Source organism: Seriola dumerili, unplaced genomic scaffold, assembly GCF_002260705.1.
Source record: "Seriola dumerili isolate Sdu_G_001 unplaced genomic scaffold, Sdu_1.0 BDQW01000035.1, whole genome shotgun sequence".
NCBI classification, from domain to species: Eukaryota; Metazoa; Chordata; class Actinopteri; order Carangiformes; family Carangidae; genus Seriola; species Seriola dumerili.
Genome location: NW_019174290.1, coordinates 1,036,550 through 1,059,953, shown reverse-complemented (window position 1 = coordinate 1,059,953; position 23,404 = coordinate 1,036,550). Strand labels below are relative to the sequence as shown.

Below are 23,404 nucleotides of genomic sequence, written 5' to 3'. Positions count from 1 at the left end.
AGTGTATATTGGTGCATTGTGGAGGCGGGCTGCGCTGTAAATATAATCTTCTGTTTTCATATCCGTGTCACAGAGCACATAGTGATCATTGTCTGATGATGACAATCTGACTGGCGGCCATGATGAGTTATTTTAATGTTAATTATGCAAAAGTCTTGACTTGAGTCTAACTCACAATCATTCACTTATGGCCGTTAATATAATGTTGCCGTAGTGACAAATATCGGCAGAATTTATGGAAATTCTGCTGAGTCATTCATATTGATGTGTGCAGGTGACATCAAAAAACTATTGCACTGTGCATTTAGGAGTTAAGGTGGTTTATGTAAAGTAGACAACAAATCACAGGAACAGCATAATATACCAAAGAGCAAATGATATGTTTTTCCTGCCTCATCCAAGATTGTTATGATTGGATTGAAAACGTAGGAAAAAAGCTGTTTTGCAAAAAAATAAAAGATGGTGGATAATGTGTAGAGTGCAGCCATCTCTGGTCAGTGACATATTTGACTTGAACCAAGGCTAGGCGGCGCTTATTCTTGTCTTCTTACAAACAGATGTGACCAAAACCCACATGCCAGATTTTTTAACACTATAAAAGATTCTTTATCTCGTGTAATTTGTGTGTGTGTGTCTGTGTGTAATGTGTGTACAGGTTGTGTGAGCCCAGGGGAGAGCAGCGAGGAGTGGCTGATGAAGAATTTCGGTACCTTCAGAGCCATGGCTCGAATGAAGGACTTTTCAACACTCAACATGGTCTTCAGTGGAGTGAGTTAACTTGAGTTTTCTTCAAGATCCATATGATTTACAACGTCACAGCAACAGAGCGAGGAGAGTTTTTGTGCTAGTTGCTCTCCAGAGACACTTCACAGAGCAGTTCATGTCGTAATAACTGGTGAACTAAAACTGCTTTTTACACTGAAGTCTCAGGCACTTAAAGGGGACCTGTCATGCTTTTCTGAGTTTTTCCTTACACAAGGATCCAAGTTTACACCAAAGGGAGTAACTCTGTCAAAGTAACAACCAATCTGACCAATCAGAGCACACTGGGCTCTGATTAAAGAGCGCTGAGCTCTAACAGAGAGTTTCAGACAGAGCGTGAATAGAGTGCAATATAAAATGAACAGAAGAAGAAAAATAATGTCTTTTTCATCCTCCTCCTCTCTCTTATTCTCGGTCTCTTGTTTATTTCTCCACCACAGCTGGAGGTTCTTCACCTGTTGTCTCCAGCGCAGAAGGCCGAGCTGCTGATGAGGCCTGAGGTCGCAGGTTTGGACAACAGCACCTTAACCCTGGTCTTCCACAATTTGTTGACAGGGGGCTCTGGCCCTCCTCCCACCATGAGCCCTGATGGGGGCCACAACTGGACGAGCCCTGGATATCTATCTATCAGTCCTCCACTCCCTACAAATAACTTCAGAGAGGTACTATAATGTAGCATGGATTTATAGGTACTGCCAGGTCTTCAATGCTCAAGTACAACAGCTTTAAAATCTGTTATTTTCCAGCTAAATAGCAATTTTCATCACTTGTTGTGTCTCACTTACAGGTTGTAAACGGGTTCATGATGGCTTTCAGACCCGTTGGGAGCTTCGTTCATAACTTTGTGTCCTTCACACATGAGGTACAAGCACTCACATACACCAATACATTACGTACACCTGCACACATACCACATAAACTGACCTGCAGATGTATGTAAACCACATAAACCTGCCAAGTGACTCCTGATCTGCTTTGTTTCATGTGTCAGAGAAACGTGTCAGAAATAAGAAGTGCCACACTGACCCAGTTCCTGCTCAACTGGACTCTGGCCGAGCTGGCAAACGTTTACAGGCCGCAAAACATATCTGTCCTTCCCGAGCCTCAGAAATTTGATGTGACGAATGTGGAGGACTGGTATCGGCAGGTTGTGATACCGTTGTTACGGAGGTTCTTGCCAAACGACGAAGCCCTGATGCATCAAAACATCACGCTCGCTTTCCACGAACTGTTGTAAGTTAATCTAACCTATTTAATTAGCATTTTCCCCATACCTCACACCACAGCCTTACCGTGTATTTTTCAGGAGTTGGTGGAAAAGTCAAAAAGAAAGTGAATATTGGACTCAGCTGACCAGAAACACAACTCCAAATGAATGCAAATGTTTCTGTTGGATGTGTAAAAGCAATTCCTTGCTAACATGTTATCATAACTTGATAAGGTGAAGATTCGTCAGGCTGTGGTGTTACCGGCTCATTGCTGAGTTTTTCTGCCCACTAGAAAAAATTGTCAGGTTTGCAGTATATAAGTTGGACCCAAATGCAGCTTACGCATGGGAGATCGGTGCACAGGGGTTTATTTGACCAAAAATCCAGACATGAACGTGATGAGAACGTGGCATGAACGTGGCATGAACAGGCATGAACAACAAGGAAAAAACAACAGCGATTAACAACAGATAACAGCAGGAAATAACAGCAGACGATCTGACAATGACAAAGGGAAGCACAAAGACTATATAGACAAGGGAGGCAAGGGTGATTAAACACAGGTGAAACACATTAGGGCGGGGCAGACAATTACTACACAAAAACGAGACCAAGACAAGAAGCAAAACACAGACACACGAGGAAACCTTATTACAAAATAAAACAGGAAGTGCAAAGATTTCAAAACAAAACTAACAAAAGGTGTCTGCCATGGCAAAACGTGACAGAAAAACGTGACAAAAATCATTAAATGCAGCTTTAAGTAAACACATCAGTCCCTTCAGTCCACCACAGGTCAGCCTATCTATGTTTCTGTATTATAATGTGTGTTTTTTTCTGTGCAGCTATCTGGACAACACTAAGGACAATGAAACCTCTGAAATCCAGGATGTTTGTAGCATCACCCTCGATAAGAGCCCTTGTGGGGTGAGGCTTCATTTTATTTTATTTTTTTTAACTTAAATCTAGTTTGAATGTTTGGATTTTTTTTTTTAACCTTTCCTACGTGCCTTTTTTTTTTTTTGCTACCAGCTTACTAATGCAGTGGAAAATGTGGCCCACGTTTTGCACTGTGCTGCTCGTACCAACCTGACAATGTCCGAGGCGAATGTCATGAGACTGATTATGGAGCTGACAGAACGTCTGAACTCACTGATCAAGGAGCTGTCCACAGCGGTGTGTATCTATCTATCTATCTATCTATCTGTCTATCTGTCTGAGTTTGTTCATTTTACCTCACATTTAAAATAAAAACTAAAATCAGTGCTCTCTCCTTCCTGTGTTCCTCCTGTAGAACTTCACCGAGGTGGCGTCCGACTTTCAGCAGATCTTTGCTGAGGCGGACTCTCCGTCTCTGACCGAGCAACACCTCCAGGACCCGAACTTCATCAAGCTCTGGTTCCAGATCAAACTGATGCCCCTCCTGCCTAACATACCCCCAGCCCTCCTCTCCTGCCTCAGCACCAAGAACTTCTCCTGCCCCGTTTACCAAACCATGTGAGTTCACCGGCTTTAGAGGGTTTCTTTCTCCTCACACACACACACACACACACAGTTTGGTGTAGTAATCTTCGTTTTGTCGTTGTCTTGTTATGTGCAGTGTCGCAGCTCTTAGCAGACACATGACTTTCATGGATGCTGATCCAATGTACAGTCGTAACATCTATGAGCACTTCATCTTCTCCTTCCTGATGCATCACAACACCACTGGTAAGCAACCTGAGAGTAATCGTATGGAGGTAAAGATAAGCTGTACTTTTTGCTTTGCTTATTTTGCTTCCTATTTATCATGAATAAGAAAGTAATTTTAAGACAAAAAGGTTCAGTACATGTGGTTAATTCCTGTGCATATGTTTCAGACCCACAGTGTGTCTCCTCAGCCAATCACAGTGCAGAGTGGCTACAAAACAACTTTGGCTTCTTCTCGAGATTCGCCGTCGTCACTGACTTCTACAAACTCAACTCCAACTTCTCTGGAGTAAGTCTGGAGAACCTGAACATGCCAAAATACTTCATCTGAACTAACTGAAGTGACACTTTAAGCATCCTGAGAATAATGTATTCTCTCCTCTCCTGTCTTGTCTCCTGTCCAGCTGGAGGTTCTTCAGCTCTTGTCTCCAAAACAAACAGCAGAGATGCTGTTGTTGCCTCTTCCTACTCCTCCAGAGAAAGACGTTGTTATCAACCGAGTGTTTGACTTCCTGATAAAGTCCCCTGGAAAATTACCAGAGGTGCTACACTACCTGGTTCAGCTCGCCATGAAGGTAAAACCTTTGATATGACAATTTTTCAGCAAACGATTACCTGTTCTGTTGGTTTAATTGTAAATAAGTATTTCATTTCTCAGGTCAATCCACCCTGTGAGGTCTACAAACAGATGTGAGTACTTTCAAAAGGATTTATAACTTACCCCTGCTGTTGGTGATTCACTCCACATCACATAACCCAGCATACCTACTTCACAGCAGACTTGTCAAACGCAGGTGTGACCAATAACATAACTAATTACTGCATTGCAGTAACTGCTGGAACTGAATCATCGTTAACGTTATTAATTGCACCTGTGTTCTTCATGCTATGGCAAGTCAAAATTAATCTGATGCCGGCAAGGCTAACAAGACCCTAGGTTAACAAGATAGGCAGAATGACAGAGGTGGCTGTGCAGCTCAGGAGGTAGAGTGGGCCGTCCACTAATTGAAAGGTCGGTGGTTCGATTCCCGGGTCGTCCAATCCACATTGTAAAGTGTTCCAGGTGTCTGCTCGGTGTGTGAATTCACGCATTTGGTAGAAAAGAGCTGTAAAGGTCAATGTTTCTTCCATGATGGAGTGCTTTGGGTGATCGTTAAGAGTAGAAAAGCATGTAATGGGGCCAGTACATTTATTTTTATATCACTATATACTGACATATGTCATGAGAAAAAAAAAAATTCAAAGGATTGTGCTGCTTTGAAAATGCTGATATGAGCGGTTTGAATTCTAGTTAAATGTTTGTTTTTGTTATTTTGTGTGTCAGTTTTGTGCGACTGTACGGCGCCATACCATCTCTGCCCGCGGACATCGAGCCGCTCACCTGGGCTGGCATAGATGAACTGATCAGGATTGCACCAGATGGTCAGTCTCTCTCTCACACACACACACACACACACACACACACACACACACACACACACACACATAGAGACTGTCCATAAACATAGGGTTATACAGTTAACTCACAAATACAACATAAGAGTTGACTGAATATTTCCTGTCTCCATTTGAACAGCGTGTGTGCCGGAGAACATCACGGTGAGATTTCTTTTCTTTTTCTATTTTGTAGCTCTTGATTGACTTTTAACGATGAATTCTTTCAGTATTTTCCTTTAAATGTATTAAATCTGTCATTCACAGTGCCCAGTGACCCTATTCAATGGTAAGAGCTTTTTGATAAGACTCGTTTTACTATTCATTATATTATTGTAAGTGTTTTTAGAGCTGAAGTCGTTTAAATTCTTTCTTTTGATACTGTTTAACAGCCACAAACATCTGCAGGGGAATCAACAGGTATTAATGTTTTAATGATTTACATCCAGAATCATCAGAACTGTTGTAGCAGTCTCTGTACAGATGCTAATTTACATGTATTTACAGCTCTGAACTACAGTCTTACTTGGACACATCAGCCTCTATGGATGTCCCCTGTAATTTTACCTTGGAGAATTATGCATGTGCTCAGGTGGGTTAAAATCAGATTGGAATGACAAAAATACTGAGTCGGATCCATTCTGACAGTAACGTTTGTGCAACTTGCTGCCTATTTGGCTAAATAACTAAATGGCCACTTAATCTTCTCACACATACAGCTGCAGAACTTCACGGCCAATCAGCTGGTGTCTCTCCTGAAGTGTAACCTGCCTGGAAACAGCAGCCACTCCAAAGTGCTGTGGAAGATGCTGCTCACTAAACTCTCCTTTGTCTTGGACCCAGCCCTGGACATCCTGGCTAACATGGTCAGTAGCTTTTTAAACCTCAAATGAGGGAGTCTGCACCTCCAGGTAATAGAACTGATAGTGATATGTCAGTATTCAAACCATTGACCTCGCCCCTACAGTCTATGACCACGGTTGGTTCATCAGCGAGGGAGGTTTTGGATGTGATCGGGGAGATTAGAGTGTCGATGCTGACTGATGAGCAGCTGATGGACAGCAGTGAGATCAGGAAGTGGTTCTCCGGGCGCCTGAGTGCGTTCCTGCCGTCTGCGTCAGGAAGGTTTCTGCACTGTCTGACCCGCAGGAACCTCAGCTGTCAGTCATACCAGCAAATGTAAGCAACTGCCACAATAACATGGATATACGGCATTTGTCTATATCTACTTTACTGTTTTTGGTTTACATGCTAACTCTAGATTAACGGAAGTAGAACAAATTAAGTCAGATTATATAATTCTGATGTGATTATATAAAGTGAGGTGCAACTGGCCTCCAAAACAACATGTCCTTTCATCTTGTGTCACTTTCAGGCCAAAGTTTATTTAATTTAGAATCGCCGGTGGTAAGGATTGAAGAATAGCAGAAACATTTTTCTTCCATCCGACAGTTCTGTGTTTTAACGTGTGAAGCGTAAGTCCTGTGACGCTGCCAGCTAGTCTATCAACTTCCACACGAAACCATCCTGATTTCTCCCTCTGCCTGTGATGTTATTGTCAGACTGCAGGTATTTATCCACCAGTTTGATAACATGACCTTGAAGCAGCAGCACGTGGTCGTGAAGGATTTCATCCAGCGTTTCCTGTCACAACCACACTCAGGTACTCGCTGCACTTTGACTACAATGCTGTTACTAATTTCAGATCCATTTCGTAGTCTTAAGCTTGGGTGGACTTAAAAGTTGGAAAAAGCGTGAGAGCATTTACAGATATCTCTTTATCTGCTTGATGTGCTCCAGGTCCAGGCTGCGTGAATGGCTCCGTAGGCAGCGCAGAGTGGCTGAGGGACAACCTGGGGCCATTTTCAGTGTTTTTGTCTCTCGGAGAGCTGCTGCATCTCAACCCTCGCTTCAACCCGGTGAGATTTCACTTTTGCAAACAACAAGGGATTAAAAAGAAGCGGCCGGTGCTGTTATTACTTTGTCGTTACCAGCAGTGATGAACTTTCTTTTTCCCTTACGTCTCTTTTCAGCTGGAGGTCCTAAGACTCCTGACTCCGAAGCAGAGTGCAGAGCTGCTGGTGTTGCCTCTTCCTACTCTCCCAGATAAAGATGTCATCATCAATATGCTGTTTGATTACCTGACTGAGGCTCCTGAGCAGAAGAAATTTTCTGAGTTCCTGTTCTACCTCGTCATGTTCCTTGACCAGGTAAAAAATAATAAGGTTCTTCTTTTATTCTTCATTCAGAGTTTTCACTTTGCTTTCCCTGTTAAAAGTATTCACCTTTGTTTTCTGCATTTCAAGGGGAACCTTTCCTGTTCATCATACAAGACACTGTAAGTTCATATCTAAATATGTTGGGGTTTTTTTTTTCGTGGCTATTGTAAATAATCGTTTTAATTATTACATTGTGATGTTAATTCCACATATTTTTGTTGTTCCAGGTTTACCAGACTGGACCTGGCCATGGCTGAAGTTTCTCTTGATATAGCTTCAAACATCACCTACACCAAGATAGCCTTGTCCGAGCACATACCACCGGGTGAGAAGCACAGTCTGGAAAATAACATCAACATACACAGGAGTATATAACAATATATACTCTTTTTGTGTGAGACTTTTTAACCTTTCAACGGCTGCACCAGTCAATGATAATGGAAATATTCCAGATGTATTTTGTATAATTTTAAAACACATTTCTCCCAAATTCACCTTGATCATTTGGTATGTTATAAAACTTAAGGATCTCCATCAGAATATAAAATAAAATACTGTGGGGTTCGATATTGTTTGGCTGCACGGGATGCATTTGTAAAGACTGAGCAACTGGCAGGTTAGAAGGTGTTTTACAGGTTGAAAACACAGTCACAAAGTATAAACATGGGACTAAATGAAAGTGTAAACATATTACCAACAGTTCCCAAACTGGTTCTTTCCTGTCAGTTCACTTCATCATGTAAAAGGTGTAATGTTATCCTGGAATCTGACCCCTTGTTCCTGCTGGCGTCACATTGACAGAGAACAATCAAAACATTCAGTTGGATTGGATAAAAAAAATTTTTTGTTTGATAAGAAATTCCACAGCCACTCCACCACTTTTTAGTCTCAGTCTGTGACTCCTGACGATCACTACAGTAATCAGCTTTCCGCCTCATTTTATCCTCAGTGTACGAGCTTTTCACAGACAGTGTGTAATCCGGTATAAAAGGCTGCGCTTTAAAAGAATTATTCAAGTGAATTCAAGTGGTAACAGCTGATTCTGTGCAGTGTCTAAGGTTTCCATCTTCCCTGAACATGAACACGTCTTTATTTTCCTATTATTACATTCCCATAATGTAAATTGTATCATTTAAATGCATTTTAATATGTTTTTTTTTTAAACTATACCAGTATAAGTAATTTACATTTACCTGTATCTTTATTACAGGTTGCATCATATACAGTGGAGAGGTAATTAAATTGGTATTTTTAATTTTCATATTGTCTCATATTATGATACAAGATGCATGACCACCTTATTCTTTCTTTCCCCCCAGTGCAATGTTACCATGACAAACGGTGAGTTGTCTCACTTCTTAAAAATATAATTTTTCAAAAATTCTATATTTTAATGTTTATAATCACCATGAATTAATTTATTGCTGTTTTTCACAGAAACTGACATTTGTGCTGGAGTGAACAGGTGGGATTTATAAAACAATCTTATTCTTATGTTATAACATCTACCTTATATTCTTATCTTATTCTGGGTTAGACGCATAGTTCCAGAAATAATGTCAACACAATTTTGAGCTCTTTCATTTTTAAACCCCAGCACAGCGCTGCAGCTCCACCTTGACAGCGGGAAGATGAACGGACGTTTGTGTGACTTTGCCGTTGAGGAATTTGCCTGCGCCTCGGTAAGAAGATCAACAGCCCGTCCTGAAACTACCACTGTAAGAAACAGTCAGTCAGTCAGCGTGTTTTCTCACCTGTTGTCATCCTGCTCCGTCTTCACGCAGCTGACGGCGTTAACAGCAGAGGATCTGGCAGTGATGCTGATGTGTAATCGCTCCTCCAACTCCAGCGGATCCAGACCCGCCTGGAAGCTTCTCCTCTCCAAAGCCTCCCATGTGCTCGATGAAGCTCTGGATCTTCTATCCAACAAGGTGCAAATTAGCAATTCTGCTTTTCTGTAGTGTAAGGCATTAGCATGCTGATAGTTTGAACTATACCACTATACCGTGTTACTTTTTCTCTCTGTGTGACAAAACCTGCGTGAAGTTGTTAAAATATCAGAAACTATCAGACCTGACCTGGACCCTGGGTGTCTAATCTTTTTTTGTAGACTCTGGACCCCAGAAATCCTGCTTTGTCAGTGGTTCTGGACTCTATACGAGAAATCCGATTGGACGCCTTCAGCGAGCTCAGCTTCAACGACCCTGCCCTCATCCAGCTGTGGTTCAACCGCCGGCTCCGCCCCTTTCTACCTGCTGTTTCCCCCGACTTCCTGTCATGTCTCACCACAAAGGGACTGAACTGCAGCACCTACCAACGCATGTAAGCAGCGCACTGTTTATCATAGGAGCCTCTCACACCTTCTCCCGTCACCTTCACCCACTCTGACCTGATTCTCTGGTGATGTCAAATTATTGTCACAGTCTGCATTAATCATATCGACTCATTTCTGAAACACAGCGTGCAGATTCTGAGTCGCCTCCAGCCACGCATGACACGAGCTCGGCAGATGTCCGTCTACACACACTTCATTAAAGTTTTCCTGACCAGGAACAACACTGCAGGTCGGTGCTCGCATCATCATGAAGACAGGGTGTTATGGTTAAAGTAAAAGCATGAAAGCAACGAGAATAAAAGTCAAAACAAAACCGTTGGATGGATGAAAACAGACAATTTTATGCGTAGGTGTAAGGCAAAATGATTGCCTCCATACTGACTCACAAACACAAATTTATTAAGCTGGATCTCAGTCAGGACCTTTGACCTTCATCAACGTCTGTTTAAATAATCTTCTGGTTTTGGGTAAATTTTTAAATCCTTATCACTGCTGTGATATAAAACAGAACATCACATTAAAAATATACTACAGTCAGCAAGGTGTCATGGAGTAAACAGGTACATTTACAGGAGTAACGTTGTGTTGTGTGGTTCAGACCCCAGCTGCAGCTTACACATAAACAACAGTGGAGAGTGGCTGCAGCAGAACCTGGGAGGTTTCTCTGCCCTCGTGTCCGTCAGCGACCTCCAGATGCTCTACTCCAACTTCTCAGCGGTACCTGCTCCTGTTTTCTTTTATCGTGTTTGTTTATTTGCTTGTGTTTGTTTGTTTGTTTGTTTGTTTGACCTCCTTTGTACGTGCCTGTTCGTGTCCATGCAGATGGAAGCGTTGCCACAGCTGACCGTCAGACAGCTGGCAGAGGTGTCCGCCACACCTGGCCAGCTCACCTCTGCAGCCCAGGTTAACATGTTGATGAAACACATCCCCGGCCCACAACTCACTGCCTTCTTTGATGACTTCTCACCTGCCATCGTGGTGAGTCTGCCTCATACTTACAGACTTCCTGCAAGCGTCAGTTCTCAGATAATGACTTAGAAAACAATGGTTACCTGCTTATCCAAGGTAGAAAACGTCATGAGTCAAACATTTCCTGTAATACTTCTAACATACTGTATATTGGTGGGTGGTTTCTTAAATTCTGTTTCTTAAAGGTAAAAAAAAATAGAGGGTGTCTTGTTTAAGCTCTTCCTCTGTGCGGTTGCATTTCCTCATCCTTACTTTGTCTTCTCTCTTTTTCTGCAGGCTCATGGAAACATGTTCCCCTCTCCGGTGAGGTCGGCCATGTTACAAGTTGTGTTTGATCGAGCAAACCTCTCAGATCACTCAGTGAGCGACTCCAACGTGTTGCTGTGGCTTCACAACCGACTGCGCCCCCTGCTGGTCAACCTGTCGCCGCTCCACGTCGCACCGTTCTTCAGGATCCTGACAGGAAGGAACTGCAGTGTCGAGGTGCAGGGGTACGTGTGAAGTCATGAAAGTCACGCAGAAATGATTTCATTTCACTGGAATATTTACGTTTTAAAACCAGATCTCTTTTTGTTTATAGTGGCTTGTCTCTACAGTTGCTCCTATGTGATTCCCTCCAAATGTCAAATGTCAGTGAATGTAGTAATACATCAGACACAAAAATCAGCGATTGCCTTGTTTTTTTATTTTATTTTATTTTTTTAATTTCAGAATAGAGGACCTAAACTCAACAATCTCATCTCTCAATGAAGATACAAAGACAGAAATCCACAACCACATCGTTCAGACTCTCAGAGGTGAAGAAATCACACTGAAAGGAAACGAGTAACAGTTTTTCACTTTCTCGCCAGCGGTTTCACGCTTAAGTTGACACGCTTAAGTAAAGCAATACTGCGAGCTGCCAAGCGTGGATGTAAAAATATGCCGATCTCAAATAGAAAACAAATGACTTCGCAAATGTTTAATGAGGAAGGAAATAGAAGGAAGAAACACAGTCAACACATTAGTATAAACACATAAACAGAAACAGAGTTTGTTTAGAAAAAAAACCCCACAGCGCACCTGCTGCTTTGACTTCTGTACGGGAGTGATGTGTTGACAGATTACTCTTGTATAGTCAAACTATAAGCCCCTGAAAGTGTCTGGAAATTGTAAAGTGTGTGTTGAAGTGCTGTCCTGAGAGAGTACTGTAACTGTAAGTCACTAAAACTTTAATTTTAAGTATGGATGATCTGGATACTTTCCTAACTCTCTGATGGAGAGAACTGCTCTGTATTTCTGTTGTTCACTGAGTTTTTGAGAAAATTACAAATTCTTCTTAAAACTATCGACAGCAGTTTACAGCGAGCAAATGTATGTCGTGACAAACATTTACCCCACCATAACCTTCGATTTACCATCTCTGAAACTAAACCTTCACGCTTCATTTGAACTCAGTGGATCGGAGTTTGTTTGACAGCTGGCCTCTTTCACTCTCCCTTGTTCTAGGACCAACGCCTCTCCGCTGCTACGGCGACAACTACAACCACAGTTTCTATAGTTTCCTGGAGCGTACATTCCTGGGATTCCAGTTCCCCAACCTGACCACCTTCCTGTCGCTCATGCCTCACGACAGAATGCCTCAGGTTTGTGTCCGGAAATAAGAGAGGTGCATGAGGAGAAAGTTAGAAAACAAATGAGGAGTAGAGACTAATTTTATGTTTGCTCTTCTTCTTCTAGTTGGTGAACTCCATGTCTCGATCAGATCTTAAGGAATTTCTCAGTCGTCCTGACGTTGTCGACAGCGATGCTGAGCTCTGCGTGCTCTACAACAGCTACAACCAGACACCGACCTTCCTGGAGACCGTATGTACCACACTCACAAACGCACAGAAGAAATGCAAACATATTGTGATGACATAACCACGTTGCTGTGTATATTCGCTACAGGAGTCTCTGCCTGCGGCGGTGAGGCGGCCCACGCTGCCTTGCGTCTGGCCCATCGCTCTCAGCAGCTCCGCGAGGTCAGAGGTCAACGCTTGGTTTGACCAGCGCCTCCGAAACTACTTGGTGTTCCTCACGAAGAATCTGATCAGCCCCAACGTCACACACAACGCCACCTGCCCAGCTTTCCAAAAGCTGTACGTGTGCTCCGCTCATTTTAATCATGTCAATTTCTCTAAATGTGTTCAACATGAAAACACACACACACACACACACACACACACACACACACACACACAATCAAAATAATCAGTTTCTCCCATTGTAACTCCTATATGTTATGAATATGTCCTACAATAAACTTTCCCCTTAAGTACATATCTTCCTTTTTCTCTATGAAGATCATTAGCATATAAATTAAAAATTACTTCAATAAATTTAAATCACTTAAATAAACTGTCCAATAGTAGGATTTCTTCTATTTTAGTGGTTTTCAAATCATGTGTTCTGATTGTTTTGTTTCAGTGTTTCAGTTCTCGGTGAATACAACTACACAACTGCAGACTTTGGGAGGCGAGATGTGTTCGACACCGTCAGTGCCTACCTCACCTCAGGTCAGTCTTCAGAGTCACGCAGCGCTACTCTTTAAAACACATGGGCCACACGCTTGTGTTTGTCCTGGCCCAGCAGAGGCCCGGTTCCACGGCACCGAGTCAGGCCCATATGAAGCATTGTTGCACAGGGTTGAAGTGCGTTAAATGATTCACAGCTGTCAGGAGAACAATCAGTCTCTGTATATTTCTAAATTGTGTTTTTATTCTTTATTTATCTCTCTGCTCAGTGTAAAATCTCCACTGAAATATTTATAACTTGTCGTTGTAGATACGGTGCCAAGATGTTACAATCCCAGCGACCCAGAGCTGAACTCTACAGCCTGGTTTGCTGAGTACATCGGCCCCTTCTTGCCTTTCCTCACTCTGGAGGATCTTCAGATGTTTGGATCGGCGCAGGTACTGAACTCATTCCTGAACAACAGCTCAGGTTTTTGTCCACTGGGATTGAAATGAATAAAGAAACATCTGGTGACGGCTGGATAAATGTTGTTCATAGCGCTCCCTCCTCCCTGCAGGTTATCCAGGTGTTTACAGTGAACCCTCTGAATCTCGCCCTCTTCAACCACTCCTCCTTCCCTCTCAACCTCACCAACTACTACACCGAGCTCGTTTACCAGCAGGACAGCAACTTCAACCCCTTATTGTGAGTCTCAACATGTGAAATGTGTGTGTTATAGCCTCCGAGTGTTTTTTTCCATCCTAAAATCAATTCTTCTCTCTCTCTCTCTCTCTCTCTCTCTCTCTCTCTCTCTGCAGTCTGCCTCTGGTGTTTCGCTGTGTCGCTCCCGGTCCAGCGTTCAGCCAGCTGACTGCGGAAGAAAGTATGATAGTGCTGCACAACCTGACCACTCTCTGTACAGACCTGGACTCACAGGTAATAAAAACACACAGAGCACACCTGCATCAGCGGGACAGTTTTCTACTACCGAGGAAAAATCTGTAATAATAGAAAGAATAAGAAAATGATGTGAATCCATACGAAGGGCACCACATTGTGTTTTTACTCCGAAACTGACGCTTTTCTCTTCGGTCATCGTAGATTTCTGCAGCTTTGGCGGGTAACCTCGGCGACAACATTGACGCCACGGCCATCGCTGCCCTGGGCAACGAAAGCTCCGGCATGTCCACAGGCCAGATCAAGGCGATAAAGCCTGAGGACCTATTCGCTGCTCTGAGCACTCTCAGCAGTGTGATGGGCTGGAACGAAGGTCAGGCCAAGGCCATTATCCAGTCTCTGATGTCTTCAGGGGCCCTGCAGGTAGCTGTCTGTCTGTCTGTCTGTCTGTCTGTCTGCCTGCCTGCCTGTCTGTCTGTCTGTCTGAAGTTTTCTTAGTGGTGATGCTGTCCTCTCCTCCTCTCACCAGATCAACAGCACGTCGTCGTTGCTCATGCTGGGCTCTCTGGTCGTGGGAGTTCCTTCAACAGTGTTCAGCAGCATCAGTGGCTCCCAGCTTCTCACGGCATCTAACAATCCTACGTTCCTGCTGAACTTGATGTCGGCTCCACAGATCGTCCAGCAGATCTTCGTTACTCAGGTATGACAGTTACATTTCTGCTGTGGGATTTGTAAGATAGATGAATGTAGAACAGTTGCCTTTTAGTCTTATTTGTATGTATAAAATCACCTCTCTCTTCGGGCCCCTCGATTCGGGTTAGGGGGAAAGTGGTGGAAGAAAACTTCAAAATCCAGGTTTTGGAGAACTCTGATAGAAACCAGGATGCTGCGGCGTGTAAACACCTCATCCAGGTTTCTCAACATGCTGTGTTGGTGAAGAACGTAGTGGCTGAGGAATCAGATGATCAGATATTGTTTTGATCACACATATATTTACATACATAAATAACCAAGTTTCTCATGTTCCATGTAAACACCATATCCCAAATGTGATCACAACCAGAATAAGACTCAAAACTGGGATAATAATGTGAGATAATGTGGGATAAGGATTAGCGTTTTGCTTTTTGCACCATTCTTAGAAAACCGTTGATATTTCTTTTTCTTTGTGTGGGTGTAAAGAAGCCAAAGGTACCGCTGTCTGCAAGACGCTAGATCCAGCATGCCTTGTGAGAACAGAGGTTCACTTGTGTCGTCTGTTTCCTAAGCCTCTATTGATCACAGCTTGATTCTAGAGCTTACCCTGATTTATGCAACACACAACAATAATGTCCCGTATAAATAGCTGGAATGTCCAATTTGTCTAAAGGTGTAAAGAGTTTTAACAAAGTGATGTAACTGTCTTCTCCTAGATCATATCCGTGCAGAGCAACAGCGACGTGATCATACAGAACGTTCCAGATGAGATAGCCACTGAGATCCCTCGAGCTCTGCTGCTGGGCTTCTCAAATAACAACGACGTTATCAAAACACTCAACAAGAAGAAATGGAAACGGCAGCAGGTAAGGGGGGTGGGGGGGGGCTGCAACTGAGAAATACACGCTTTTGTGCTCAATACACCTGCTGCATGTCATTACCTGTTGTATCTTTTCCTTTAGGCTGAGTTATTCTTCAATCTAATAGCTGTGGAAAGTGCAACCGCAGAGCTGGGAAGTCCAAACAAGTGAGTTTTTAAAGACGTTTCAGGCGGAAAATGTCCTGCAGGTGGATCGCAAGTGGTACATAACGTGCTGCGTGTATGTGTGTGTTTGTGTAGTTTGTCGTCCTCTGTGCTACAAGGGTTCACCTGCACCGGAGTGAGGACTATTCAGACAGTGCAGATCAGGAGGCTGGTCAGAGCCTGTCGGAGGAGAGGCAGCAACAAGGTGGTGCTGGTGGAGTCTCAGGTGAGAGCGACTGGGAGAAGATATGATATCATAGATCAGTACCTTTTTAAGATGAGGACGTTTATAGTTAGATTTCAGGGGACTACAAATACCAATAGCCATTGTGAAGGCTCTATTCCAACTTTTTATACACTTTAGAATATTGTAAATGTTCACATATATTTAGGTTGGTAAATATGAATAATCAAATCACTGCTGAGCACCACACTAAAGGAGAGATTCTGACTTGTTGTTGATCTCACCCACAGCTGACCTGCATGTACAACTACATTAGAGACGACACAAACGTCACCAGCTTCGACCTCTATCCTCCTGATATGCTGCTGTACTATGAGTGAGTTTAGATTGTTAGTATTTGTGTTGGGCTGAAGCTAAAAACACGTTTTGTCAGAGCAACGTTCGTGCGAGTTACTGTTTGTCCGTCTCCCTCCACAGTTACTCTCTGGTGCCACAGGCCAGCTGCAGGTCCTACTTCGAACAGCTGGCGGATGCAGACTTCTCCGTCTTCTCCTCCGCCCTCAGCTACAAACGTACCGATCTGTTTATTAATGCCAGGAGCTGCCTGGTGAGAGCGACGAACAACACATTTTTTTTATTCATTTAATAGGGACAATACAATTTAACATTGTTCCAATACAAAGCATGAAACTGATGTGTTGGACAGAGAGTTTATAGCATCACATCTCTTCTTAAGTTTTTTACTGAAGTCGCCTGTTAAACTAAATTTCAACTGGTTTTCTCAGGAATATTGTTGAACTTGTTTATTTAACATATGTAGCTGAAATTAATCTTAAGTTAGTCCATAGTCAAGAAGACTGACTGAAATTCAAGAAGAAGATCTCTAGTTCATATTCTATTATTATTCTATTAATATGCTATTAAGAATTATTATTTCAAATTTTATTTTTATTGTATTTTATGATACAAATACAAACAACAGAACAAACACACCACCCATCTAAAGCATGTATGACGTAAAGTAATCCTGTTCTTTCTTGCTTTACTTTCTAAGGGTATCACAAACACGAGTTTGACTAGCGATAATATCCTGGTGTTGGGAAACATGTGCTGCACTCTGGATGGGTCCTACATCGAGAACTCTGACCCGTCTGTTTTGGATAAGCTGAAGAACTGCCCGGACCTCACTGACGCTCAAGCTTCAGCTGCTCAGGCCCTGCTGCTGGGCGGGAAAACACAGTTCGGGTGCGTCAGCAACTTTCAGTTTTTCTTTAAAAGATCATAAAACAGTAAATGTTGGTGTTTGTCTTTTTTCATTTTCATTTTTTTTTTTACATTGTTTTTTGTTGTTGTTTTACCAGAGCTCCATCGACATGGAATCGACAGACTCTGGAGGACCTCGGGATGTTACCGCTGTATCTGACCTCAACTTTCTATGAAAACTTTGACAAAGTGAGTATCGCACAAATGTCTTCATCTAGTAGATGAGGTGACATTTTTTTTTTAAAAAAAACATCATGCACCTGTTTTTCTTCCTGTGAGCAGAAAACGAAGCGCAGGTTCCTGAGGTCCTTCCTGAGAGAAGCCAGGAGGAGCGGAGTGAGCAGACAGAAGAAGAGGAGGCTGAAGAGCGAAATAAGACTGTCCATAAGAAACAGGTCAAAGCGATCTACAGGTCAGCCTCTCGCTCATCTCCTCCGCTCACTCTTTCATCAGGAATCTACCTGTTTTAACTGTTTTTTTTTTTCTCCTGTATTTCAGTCAACGAGTGCACCGTGGGCACGATCACTCAGGTGACTATCAGCGACGAGACGTTCCCCTTCGACTACGACGATGTGACCCAGTTCAACTGCTGCCTCAGCGCCGCGACTGTGGCCGACAACCTGGATGCCATCACTGCCAAGGTGGACCAGGTGGAATACCTCGAGGTCGTTCTCAGCAAGCTCCGGGAGGTAGGTGACGGAAGCCTGTGAGGGTGTGTTCGCTAATGCCTTTTTGAATTGAGCGATAAGACTTCAGGTGGTTCAGATAAAAAGATAACTGTAAGAGACAGAATTGATGATGATAATAATAATAATAACTTATCAATACCAGACATTACAAAGTGCTTCACAAGGATGAAACAACAAAACAAGCAACATGCAGACAGTTATTCAAGATGAAAATAAAAGCACAATGAAAATAAAAAACCCAAATTACAAATGTAAAAATATGTGAAATATTTAAAGGATTATTCAAGATACTGATTTTGCAAGTACAAGTCCACGGGGCAAAATAAACAGCAGAGTTGACTTTGCCATTAGATGCATATTATTGCATACCACGATGATTATGTTTATTATAAGATGGGATTATATATTTTGTTCCTTTTTGAGAGAAGCTGCAGTGGAATTAACCTTGAAGACGGAAAATGAAAACTTGAGTGGATGTTAATAAACGGTTAATAAACTCCTGATGATCGGATCTCAGACTTTCTAGGAGCCATGAACACGACAACAAGAGAGTTAGAAGTTTCTACCAGGAGTTTTGATTTAAATAATATTTTGCACCAATAACCAAACAAACAAAAATCTGAAGGAAAAGATGGATCTTAACTGGTTTTAAACATCAGAGGAGGAGAAGGAGCTAATAAAACTATTTCACCGTTTAGGGAAAACAATGAAACGTTGAACTGAGAGTGTGAAATGAGCAGTGTCTAAGAAAATACCTGCAGTGCAAACACTCTGTAGTTTCCTCACTTTGAGTGACTCCGACACATAATCACAGCTCTGTGTTTCCTCTCTCCGTTTCTTCTCTTCACTCGCTGTGTCTTTATGCAAATAAACCTCCACAGAAAACCTTTAACAGATTATCTGATTCTCTGCCAGGCGAAACATAACATATATACATATATATATATATACACACATATTTATAGGCTTACGCCGCCACCTCCACCATCCCAGAGGATCAGGTTCAGCTCTTAGGCCCTGCGTCTCGTCTGGCCACTGCTGACGACATCAACAAGTGGAGCATCACTGAGATCGACACACTCGCCGCTTTGATGGACTCGTCCAACGGGCAGTGGGACCCGAGCCTGGTGAGCAAACGAGTCAACAAGTCGAGCGTGTTCTGCTCTGTGTTCTGTTCTCATGAATGCATGTTTCTCCTCGTCCAGGCTAAAGCCGTCATCTCTAAGTATCTGAGTAAAGCGGGGAATAAACTCGGCGGCGCAGAGCTCAACGCCATCGGAGGAGTCAACCTGTGCTCCCTGGACGTCGACGTTTTAAAGAACATTTCCCAACAAAGCCTCAAGTAAGAAGTCAAGGCCATGCGTGTGTTTGGAGGATTGTTACACCGGTATTGTGACACTAAACCCAAACAATGTTCATCACTGTTGCTGTATAAATGCTAATTCCTCTTTCCATTATTCTGATCATAGCGCAACATTTCTTAATAAACAACAATTTTTTTTAGACTAATAGAAGTAGATATTGTCAAAAAGCTCAGGTACCTCCCACCAGAGATGTGGTTTTCTCATACAACAGAAAACATGGGTTTTCCTCAGGCACACAACATGTAATAAGGATGATCTGGCACATATGAGTGTCGTTAAATCATCATGATGTTACAAAATAATAGATGTTGAAGGCAACTCTGATTCCAGTGTGAGGGATCCCCATTTATTTTTATGGTTTCCCAGCACCGGCTGTACCCCTCACGTCCTTGTCAAGTATATGACGAGTTTTGGGGGCTGTTCTTACCTACTTCCTGTCTCTAACTCTGCGTGTTTGTGTCTTGCAGAGACGCCAACGCCCTCAATGTCACCAGCTGCAGCACAGAGAAAAAGACAGAACTGTTCACCATCGCCAGACAAGCATTTAGAGAAAACACCCGCTCAACTATTTCTGTGCCCTTCTACCAGCTCATACAAACTTTTATGGGTAGGCCACCGCGCGCACACACACACACACACACACACACACACACACACACATCCACACTGCATGCAGAAAAACCTGAAAGTAAAGTTGAGTTCACTATCTAATGATTGTATTCATCGCTCATTTCTTTCCCGGCCTGCAGGGGGAGCAAATTCAAGCTTTGTCAGAAGTTTGTCAGTCTCAAACGTCAGCATGGACTTGGCTACGTTCACCAGCCTGGAGGAGAACGTTGTACTGGTCAGTTTATGCTCTGCTGGACTAAAATAAAATAAGTGTGTGTGTGTTTTTTGCGCATGAGTTTAACATTCCTCTGCTCTTCTCTCCCTAGAGCCTGACCGTTAACGAGGTTAAAGGTCTTCTCGGCACCAACCTCGCAGATTTGAAGTCCTATGAAAACCAAACGCTGGTCCGCAGCTGGATCAGCAGGCAGTTCCAGTCGGAGCTCGAAACGTTGGGAGTGGGTCTCGTGGGAGGTAGAGCTGACCCCACCACCAACGCTCCTGCTGCCAGCAGCTCATCAGCCACTGCTAGTGCTGGGTCTGGATCCACAGCGAGCTCTTCTACCACCACAGGTGAGCATTGACCATTGAGGAAACAATTTCCTGTTAGCCAAACCCTTCGTCTACGGAAAGGCAAGAGAAAAAAAGAGAGTTTCACACTATATTATTTTGGTTAATGGACATGGACTCTCTAATAGTTTAGATGCATTGATGTTAGATAAATACTTTAGAAATGTGATATATTAATTAAATAATGGAGAAAATAGTGTTACTGATCTCTTACGTGTTGTTTTCTAGGTGACGGTGTCCGCATCCGAGCAGACGCTGGCCTCTCCCTCCTCTTCCTCCTCCTCACGCTCTTCATCACCTCTCAGCACATCGCTCTGTGAAGAAATAGGACTCACATGGCGAATTATTTAATCACACCGTCCTGAATCGTTAAGTGGAGAAGATGAAGAAATAATGTTGTTTTGTATTTATCTCTAGTAGAAGGAAATAATGTCAGAGACGTGATGCAGACAGCCAAGGTTACCTCAAACCATAAGTGACATATAATGGCTACATACGACATTACATTGCTTACTATGCATAAAATATATTATGGTGCAATAACAACATGATAGATGTAAATAATATATTCTCAGTCAGTTAGTATCCCTTTTCCTGAAGCTTCAGTTGTTTCAATTGTTGAAATGAAGGAAGAAAAATGAAGGTGACAGTTTCTACTGTATTCGTCTCACTGTAACGCTGCATTTCCATTTTGACATAGCACTTTGTTTAAGCAGGCTGACCTCGAAAATGAACAGTTTGCCTGGAGATTTATGAGATCAATAATAAATGCATATTGTTTATCTTTGCATAATCATCAAAGCTCATCATTCGCTCGGTCACAGTTTATTATTGTCACGGATGAAAAGGGAATAAGTTACGAGAGGGTCACATTATTTTTTCATCTGCACCAACACACAGTTTGAGCTGTGAAGTCTTCGCTCTAACACTGCAAAACTTAATGCTGCAAATAACAACTGAATAAGAGGCATGAGTCGACATATAACAGTGTCAGTGGAAATCTTTATTACTGTCAGATTCAGCATAATTCAATTTACTGAGTTCAACACTGGTTCATTCGGGAGGAAACTGCTGACCGGTGAATGTGCTATAAGTTTAACCCTGAGTAGGGAACCATATCAGTTAGTGATGCAACTAATGATTACTTTCATGATTAATATTGTTATGTATAAACGGAAAATGTGGAAAATGCCCTATTCAGTTCACTATCATGTAGACAAAGTAAAGCATCAAATTCTCACATTTAAGAAGCACGAAACCAGCAAATGTTTGGCTTTTATGCTGTAGCGTTAACGCCATATTTTAGAATTTACTCTCGTTGATTTAAATTATTCCAAAGTTCAGTGGAGAATTACTCTCTTCTAGAGAGTAGAAAACGATGCAGAATCTAGAAGCTGAGATCTTTGAGAGAAGCCCGGCTCTGTAGCCATGTAAACTCTTAGCTCTAAGCTGCTAGCCACAAACTCATGCGTGTCCCTTGCGGGTTGATGCGAAATAAACTCTAATGCTCTTCACTTTGGCTGGATAACTTTAGAGGAGACTGGCGTTAACCAGATGACTCCAAAGTTGTCAAAACCTTCAAAAAGGAAAATTTGATGATGATTAAAAGTTACAAAAATGACTCTGAGGCACTTCTGTTGTTTCGGTTCAGTTGGTCTTGACTTGGCTTATAAAAGTAAAAGATTGCGCATGTAGACAAAAATGATGTTACTTGGAGCTTGTGGCAAAGAAAAATAAAGGACGCGAAAAGTGCAAAAATGACTAAGAGCCATGAGTTTGTGGCGAGCAGCTTAGAGCTAAGGGTTTCCATGGCTACAGAGCCGGGCTTTGAGCCGGGACTCTGAGCTTTGAGCAAAGATCTCAGCTTCTAGTTTCTGTTTTCTAGCTTCAGATTTTCAGCCTCTAGCTTTTAGCCTCGTTTCTCGCTTCTCGCATCTTCTTGTCATCTGGGTTTCTCTCCTCTTTTTCTTTTTTCTGACATGTGTGAATTGATCACGACTGTTTTATCCCCTGGGGGCTGGCGCATGTTTCAGGGGCGTCACCCATCTTCTCCTGTGTTTCCACTTGGAGAAGAGAGTAATTTTCCACTGAACTTTGGAATAATTTAAATCTAGAGTTTACTTATAAACTCGTACATCCGTCTTCCACCATGACCACAAAACATTAAATGAAATAACAGAAAACTACTTGCAGTAATAATGGCAGAGAGGAGTAATAGGAGTGTTGATTTCATATTACATCCTTCAAACCTGGAATTAATCATGATAAAAGTGATTAATTGATTAAACAACAATATAAACATTTCCTAAAGCTAATAGTCTATACATGTGGATTACACAGCAGTTCTTTGACTGTAATAATAATAATATGGACATGCTGGATGTCATGTAGTGTGTGTTACCTCGGGTGAAGGATGCTGACAGTACGGTCACATGAAGGACATTGTCTTAAAATCTACATGTTACATATCAAACATTCTATGGGACAGAAGTTTGGGATTAAACTATTGCATAGGAACATCTCATGAGTTACAGAACAGCTAGATATTTAATTTTACACATGTCTATGAAGAGAGCTCTGCTGGTCACTACCCAGGATTGGAATGTGGGTCGTAGTTTATGACTCTTATCTAGAGAGGGACAGAGGAAGGGAGGTTGGTGTGTGTGTGTGTGTGTGTGTGCGTGTGTGTGTGTGGGTTCATGCATGGCACAGACAGGCCAGGATTCACACCTTAGTGTTAATCAATCCTTTTGTTGTTACTTGTCCTATACAAGAAACAATCAAATATCATTAGACAAATCTTACTGTTACAAACTGGAGATTTTGCCTATATTCTCCAGTTGCCTGGTGTCCATTGGTTAATCCTCTGGAGCTGACCCTTTGACCTTTGGTCTGGTTCTGTGTCGTTCGGACATGCTGATAGCATGGTCTGTTTGTGGAAGAGGGGTCCTTTGTCTCTGTTTTCTATCAATTTGATAGTTTGATGGTGGGAAGAGTCACAAAGTGTCACTTGTGGGTCC

At 42.5% G+C, this 23,404-nt stretch overlaps 1 protein-coding gene across 1 annotated transcript in view; it reads left to right on the top strand.

The window, feature by feature from the left end:
* Positions 1-21,182, top strand: part of msln (mesothelin) — a 29,628-nt gene extending 8,446 nt beyond the window's left edge. The window contains exons 8-65 of the mRNA XM_022738160.1: positions 656-768; positions 1,203-1,424; positions 1,550-1,624; positions 1,754-1,995; positions 2,816-2,897; positions 3,003-3,146; positions 3,265-3,467; positions 3,571-3,680; positions 3,830-3,948; positions 4,064-4,234; positions 4,318-4,349; positions 4,984-5,081; positions 5,236-5,258; positions 5,361-5,382; positions 5,486-5,513; positions 5,601-5,685; positions 5,813-5,959; positions 6,061-6,272; positions 6,656-6,756; positions 6,894-7,012; positions 7,127-7,303; positions 7,400-7,431; positions 7,540-7,637; positions 8,523-8,545; positions 8,632-8,653; positions 8,750-8,777; positions 8,910-8,994; positions 9,097-9,243; positions 9,423-9,634; positions 9,773-9,876; positions 10,246-10,364; positions 10,470-10,625; positions 10,893-11,107; positions 11,328-11,413; positions 12,105-12,241; positions 12,336-12,461; positions 12,546-12,736; positions 13,065-13,153; positions 13,422-13,549; positions 13,669-13,796; positions 13,910-14,027; positions 14,193-14,411; positions 14,518-14,688; positions 15,401-15,550; positions 15,647-15,711; positions 15,805-15,934; positions 16,183-16,268; positions 16,370-16,499; positions 16,947-17,137; positions 17,254-17,344; positions 17,438-17,567; positions 17,654-17,844; positions 18,810-18,971; positions 19,050-19,186; positions 19,676-19,815; positions 19,958-20,052; positions 20,144-20,387; positions 20,613-21,182. Coding sequence (XP_022593881.1) covers positions 656-768; positions 1,203-1,424; positions 1,550-1,624; positions 1,754-1,995; positions 2,816-2,897; positions 3,003-3,146; positions 3,265-3,467; positions 3,571-3,680; positions 3,830-3,948; positions 4,064-4,234; positions 4,318-4,349; positions 4,984-5,081; positions 5,236-5,258; positions 5,361-5,382; positions 5,486-5,513; positions 5,601-5,685; positions 5,813-5,959; positions 6,061-6,272; positions 6,656-6,756; positions 6,894-7,012; positions 7,127-7,303; positions 7,400-7,431; positions 7,540-7,637; positions 8,523-8,545; positions 8,632-8,653; positions 8,750-8,777; positions 8,910-8,994; positions 9,097-9,243; positions 9,423-9,634; positions 9,773-9,876; positions 10,246-10,364; positions 10,470-10,625; positions 10,893-11,107; positions 11,328-11,413; positions 12,105-12,241; positions 12,336-12,461; positions 12,546-12,736; positions 13,065-13,153; positions 13,422-13,549; positions 13,669-13,796; positions 13,910-14,027; positions 14,193-14,411; positions 14,518-14,688; positions 15,401-15,550; positions 15,647-15,711; positions 15,805-15,934; positions 16,183-16,268; positions 16,370-16,499; positions 16,947-17,137; positions 17,254-17,344; positions 17,438-17,567; positions 17,654-17,844; positions 18,810-18,971; positions 19,050-19,186; positions 19,676-19,815; positions 19,958-20,052; positions 20,144-20,387; positions 20,613-20,704 — 7,193 coding nt within the window. The 3' untranslated portion in view covers positions 20,705-21,182. The remainder of the gene's footprint in view (positions 1-655; positions 769-1,202; positions 1,425-1,549; positions 1,625-1,753; positions 1,996-2,815; positions 2,898-3,002; positions 3,147-3,264; positions 3,468-3,570; positions 3,681-3,829; positions 3,949-4,063; positions 4,235-4,317; positions 4,350-4,983; positions 5,082-5,235; positions 5,259-5,360; positions 5,383-5,485; positions 5,514-5,600; positions 5,686-5,812; positions 5,960-6,060; positions 6,273-6,655; positions 6,757-6,893; positions 7,013-7,126; positions 7,304-7,399; positions 7,432-7,539; positions 7,638-8,522; positions 8,546-8,631; positions 8,654-8,749; positions 8,778-8,909; positions 8,995-9,096; positions 9,244-9,422; positions 9,635-9,772; positions 9,877-10,245; positions 10,365-10,469; positions 10,626-10,892; positions 11,108-11,327; positions 11,414-12,104; positions 12,242-12,335; positions 12,462-12,545; positions 12,737-13,064; positions 13,154-13,421; positions 13,550-13,668; positions 13,797-13,909; positions 14,028-14,192; positions 14,412-14,517; positions 14,689-15,400; positions 15,551-15,646; positions 15,712-15,804; positions 15,935-16,182; positions 16,269-16,369; positions 16,500-16,946; positions 17,138-17,253; positions 17,345-17,437; positions 17,568-17,653; positions 17,845-18,809; positions 18,972-19,049; positions 19,187-19,675; positions 19,816-19,957; positions 20,053-20,143; positions 20,388-20,612) is intronic.
* The last annotated feature ends 2,222 nt before the right edge of the window (positions 21,183-23,404 follow it).